This window comes from Eschrichtius robustus, chromosome 20 (assembly GCF_028021215.1).
Source record: "Eschrichtius robustus isolate mEscRob2 chromosome 20, mEscRob2.pri, whole genome shotgun sequence".
Taxonomy (NCBI): Eukaryota; Metazoa; Chordata; class Mammalia; order Artiodactyla; family Eschrichtiidae; genus Eschrichtius; species Eschrichtius robustus.
Genome location: NC_090843.1, coordinates 26993406 through 26998637, shown reverse-complemented (window position 1 = coordinate 26998637; position 5232 = coordinate 26993406). Strand labels below are relative to the sequence as shown.

At 51.3% G+C, this 5232-nt stretch overlaps 1 protein-coding gene across 1 annotated transcript; it reads right to left on the bottom strand.

The window, feature by feature from the left end:
- Positions 1–660: 660 nt before the first annotated feature.
- LOC137755555 (leucine-rich repeat-containing protein 37A3-like) lies at positions 661–3886 on the bottom strand (the record flags this gene model as incomplete). Its single annotated transcript, XM_068531762.1, has 2 exons — positions 661–1014; positions 3761–3886. Coding segments are annotated over 2 exons (480 nt in total), but the record flags the coding sequence as incomplete, so codon positions are not given.
- Between the last annotated feature and the right edge of the window lie 1346 nt (positions 3887–5232).

Genomic DNA, 5232 nt, shown 5'->3' with positions numbered 1-5232 from the left:
ATTGGATCCTGCAGTAATGGTAAGTTCCACATCCATAGGTTGAATTGTGACTTGAGTCAGGTTTGGCTGTGCAAGTGTCATCTCAGGGTGTTTTGGAGGGGGAGCTGTAGTCTGCTGCCGGGCAACAGAATGTTCACACTCTGTAGTAGGTTCTGGAGTTGTGGTAAGCTCCAGGTCCAAAGGTTTAACTGTGATACTGGGTGATGTTGGATGCTCAGCATGATCCTGATCTGGTGCTGGAACTGTCACCTCGGGATACAATGGAGACTGAGCTACAACTTCCTTAATGAGCTCTGGAGGCTGAGCTTGGGTCTGCTGCATGGTTGGAGAAGGTTCACCCTCCATACTGGATTCCAGAGTTAACATAAGTTCCAGGTCCAAAGGTTGAACTGTGACCTCAGTCAAGGTTGGATGCTGAGCCTGAACTTGCTCTGGATTTGGAAGTGTCACCTCAGAGTATGTTGGAGGAACTATAGTCTCCTGGAGGGGTGTGGAATGTTCAGCCTCCATAGTAGGTTCTGGAGTTGTGGTAAGCCCCTGGTCTAAAGGGTGAACTGTGACACTGGGTCATGTTGGAGGCTCAGTGGGATCCTGATCTGGTGCTGGAACTATTGCGTTCTGATATACTGGAGGCTGAGCTACAAAAACCTCCTTAGGTGGTTATGGAGGCTGGGTTAAGGTCTCCTGCATGGTTGGAGAAGGTTCATCCTCCTTAGTGGGTTCTGGCCTTATGGTCAGTTGAAGGTCCAAGGGTTGAACTGTGACATCAGTGAAGGTTGGATGCTGAGCCTGAACTTGCTCTGGATTTGGAAATGTCACCTCGGGGTATGTTGGAGGAACTGCAGTCTGCTGCAGGGCTCTGGAATGTTCACCCTCCGTTGTAGGTTCTGGAGATGTGGAAAGCCCCTGGTCCAAAGGTTGAACTGTGACACTGGGCAAGTTTGAATGCTGACCTTGATCCTGTCCTACTGTTGGAACTGTCATCTCATAATGCACAGGAGTTTGTGCTACAACCTGCTTAGGTGCCGCTGGAGGCTGAGATGGGGCCTCCTCCTGGGCTGGAGAAGGTTCTGTCTCTTTCAGGGGTTCCAGAGGTAGGTCTGCGAACTCCTGTTGGACTGGAGAAGACTCCATATTCTCAGGGGGCTGTAGAAGCTGAGGAAGGGTCCCTTGAGGGACCGGAAATGGTTCCACCTTTGCAGGGAGCTCTGGTGACTGAGCCTGAAGCTCCTGCTGTGTGGGAGAAGGTACCACCTCCTTAGGGGGCTCAGGAGATATAGCTGAGCCCCCCTGGGCAACTGGAGACTGAGCTGGGGGCTCCTCGTGGACTAAAGAAAGCTCTATCCCTCCAGGGGGATCTGGAGTCTGAGTAGGGTCCTCCTGCTGCACTGGAGGTTGTGCAACCTCTTTAGTGGGCTCTAGAGTTAAGACAACCGCCAGATCCACGGGTTTAACTGTCATATTAGGCAACACTGGATGTTCAACTTCACCTGGACCTAGAGGTGAGAATGTCACTTCATTATGTACTGAAGGTTGAGCTGCACCATCTGTAGAGGCCCCTGGAGGCTGAGTTGGGTGCTGATGCTGGACTGGAGAAGGTCCAACCCACTCAGTGGGCTTTGGATGCTGAGCTGAGCTCTCCTGCTGCCTTGGAGAAGCTTCAGTTTCCTCAGGAAGCTCTTCAGGTTGAGTTGGGGCTCCCTGCTGAACTGGAGAAGGCTCAACATTTTCAGAGGGGGTTGGATGCTGATCTGAAACCTCTTGCTGGACTGACAAAGCTTCCAACTGCTCAGGGGACACTGTAGACTGAGCCGAGGTTTCTTGTTGGGGTGGAGAAGTTTCAACCTCATTAGTGAACGCTGGAGTTACGATAAGTGCAAGATCCACAGGTTTAACAGTGGCATCGGGCCGCTGCAGAAGCTGAGCTTGATCCTGACCTAGAGGAGAAACTGTTGTCACGTGATGCTCTGGAGAGAAAACTACAGTCACATTAGAGAGCTCTGGAGACTGGGTTGGAGAGGAGTCAACCTCACCAGGAGACTGTGGAGGCTGAGCTGTGGCTTCCTGCTGAGGTGCAAAAGGCACAAGCTCAGGAGCCTGTGGTTGCTGATCTGGAGTCTCCTGCTGGGTTGTGGCAGGTATAACTTCTTCTCCAGGATGCTCTGGATACTGAGCTGGGGTCTCCTCTTGTACTGAAGGTTTATTATGTGCACCGGCTTCTGGAGATTGGGCTGGAGCCTCCTGCTGAAGTGGCAAAGGTTCAACCTCCTCGGGTGGCTGTAAAGGCAGCGTGGGGGCCTCATGCTGGGTTGGAGAAAATTCTGCATTTGTAAAGGGCACTGAGGGCTGAGCTGAAGGCTTGTGCTGATTTGGAGAAGGTCCCACCTCTGGAGTGGGTTCTTTTGTTATGGTAAGCTCCACATCTGCAGGTTTGACATCGACACTGGATAAGGTTGAATGCTGAGCATGACAGTGACTTGGAGGTGAAACTGTCATTTCATGATGCTCTGGAGGTTGAACTGGCTGTTCCTCTTGAGTTGCAGAAGGTTCCACCTCCCCTCAAGAAGGCTCTGGAGGCTGAGCTTGTAGCTCCTGCAGGGTTGCAGAAGGATCTATCTATCTCCGCTGGAGACAGGGCTGGGATCTCCTGCTGCCTTGGACACCATTCTGCCTCACTAGGGGGCTCTGGAGACTGAGCTGAGGCTTCCTCCTGGGTTGCAGAACTTTCAGCTTCTCCAAAAGACTCTGAAAGCTGAGCTGGGGTCTCCTGCTGGGTTGCTGGCTTCACCTCCTCAGGAGGCTCTGTAGGCTCAGAAGGCTGAGTCGGTTGTTCCTGTTCACTTGGAGAAGGCTCAGCTTCCACAAGAGGCTCTGGAGGCTGACCTGTGGTCTCCTGCTGGGTTGGAGAAGGTTCAACTTCCCCAGGGGGCTCAGAAGGCGGAGCTGCCTGTTCCCGCTCACGTGAAGGCTCAACCTCTCCAGGAGGCTCTGGAGGCTCAGCTGAGGTCTCTTGTTGGGTTGGAGAAGATTCTCTGTCCTCAGGATGCTCAAGATGTGGAGCCAGGGCCTCCTGCTGAGCTGTAGGAAACTCAGCTTCCGGAGTGGGCTCTGGAGTGATGCTAAGTTCCAAATCCAGAGGTTGAAGTGTCACACTGGGCAAGTTTGAATGAGCGTGACGCTGAACGCCAGGGAGAGATGCTACCTCATCCCTCACTGGAATTTTATTTTATTTATTTCTTTTTTTAATTAATTTTGAACTGATTTGTATTTTTGTGAATTTTTTATATGAGGGTTTTGCTATTGCGATACTGTTCTTTTTCTTACTAATCTGCAAGAATTTTTAATAGGTTACTCTTTTTTTTTAAAAGCAGATATTCATTTATAATTATTATTTATTTAATTATTTTATTTTTGGCTGTGTTGGGTCTTCGTTTCTGTGCGAGGGCTTTCTCCAGTTGTGGCAATTGGGGGACAGTCTTCATCGCGGTGCACGGGCCTCTCACTATCGTGGCCTCTCTTGTTGCGGAGCACAGGCTCCAGACGCGCAGGCTCAATAGTTGTGGTTCACAGGCCTAGTTGCTCCGAGGCATGTGGGATCTTCCCAGACCAGGGTTCGAACCCGTGTCCCCTGCATCGGCAGGCAGATTCTCAACCACTGCGCCACCAGGGAAGCCTCACTCACTGGAATTTGAAGTACATACTCAGTAGGGAACCCTGGAGCCTGAGTTGGGGCCTCTTGATGGACTAGAGAAGGTTCAACCTCCTCAGGGAGATCTGGAGGCTGAGATGGGGTCTCCTGCTGGACTGGACAAGGTTCAACCTCTTTGGAGACCTGTGGAGTTATGGCCAGTGCCAGATCCAGAGGTTTAACAGTGACATTGTACAAGTTTGACTGCTGAGCTTCATTTACCCCATGATGTGCTACTGGTCGAACTACAACCTCCTTAAGTGTCTCCAAAGGCTGGGCTAGGGCCTCCTGGGGACTTGAAGTTTCTAGTTCCTCAGGGGCCTCTGAAGGCTGAGATGGAGCCTCCTGCTGAAGTGGAGGTAGCTCTACCTCTTCAGTGGGCTCTGGATGCTGAGCCCGGGCCTCTGCCTGGGGTGAAAAAGATTCAACCTCCTCCGGGGTCTGTGGCTGCTGAGCAGGGGCCTCTTACTGGGGTAAAGATTCAGCCTCCTCAGTGAGCTCTGGATGACGAGTGTGGGCCTCCTGCTGGGATGGAGAAATTTCAGCTTCCTCAGGGGGCTCTGGAGGTTCATCTGGGCTCCCCAAAAAATCCCTAGGTAGGCTCTCCTCAGGGTAAAAGGCATCCATCCATACTGAGATCTAAATAATCACCCTGCAACTGTTGTTCTAGACACTAGAGAGTGTTTTTTTTCAAATTGGCCTATAGTTCCAACAACAACTTTGGCAAGCCGTTGATGCTGAACTAGATCTTTCTTCAGGCTTGGGGGTGAAACAATAAACTTCATTGGTTTTGAGCTCTTACTACCTAGAGGTGGAACAAGTATTTCAAATGATTGGTGACCTTCAGCCTGATCTAGACCTATGTTTTTAGTCTTACATTTGCATTGAGAAGGCCGAACCAAGGCCTGAGTCTGATTCCAGTCCAGCACTGGAACTTCCTCTGGGAGCTTTTGAATTTGGGTTTGCTTGTTATTCAGATCCTGATGTGGGACAGCAAATTGATCTGGCCCTGTAGGCAGCTCTCCAACCGAATCCGTGTCCGGGTATGGAACCTCAGTCTCAGTCAACTCCTGATGAGGCGGGGCAAACATCTGGACTGGAGATGAGGACGTCAAGTAATTAAAGCCCCCGGCTTCTGTCAGGTGTAAGGGCAAGGGGCAATTTGGGAGGGGATTCTGAGGCGTGTGAAGACCAAGCCTCGATCATCCGCGGGGGGCGGGGGTGGGGGTTTATTACTGAAGGTTTATTATGTGTACCGGCTTCTGGAGATTGGGCTGGAGCCTCCTGTTGAACTGGCAAAGGTTCAACTTCCTCGGGTGGCTGTGAAGGCAGCGAGGGGGCCTCATGTTGGGTTGGAGAAAATTCTGCATTAGTAAGGGGCACTGAGGGCTGAGCTGAAGGCTTGTGCTGATTTGGAGAAGGTCCCACCTCTGGAGTGAGTTCTTTTCTTATGGTAAGCTCCACATCTGCAGGTTTGACAGCGACACTGGAGAAGTTTGAATGCTGAGCATGACGGTGACTTGGAGGTGAAACTGTCATTTCAT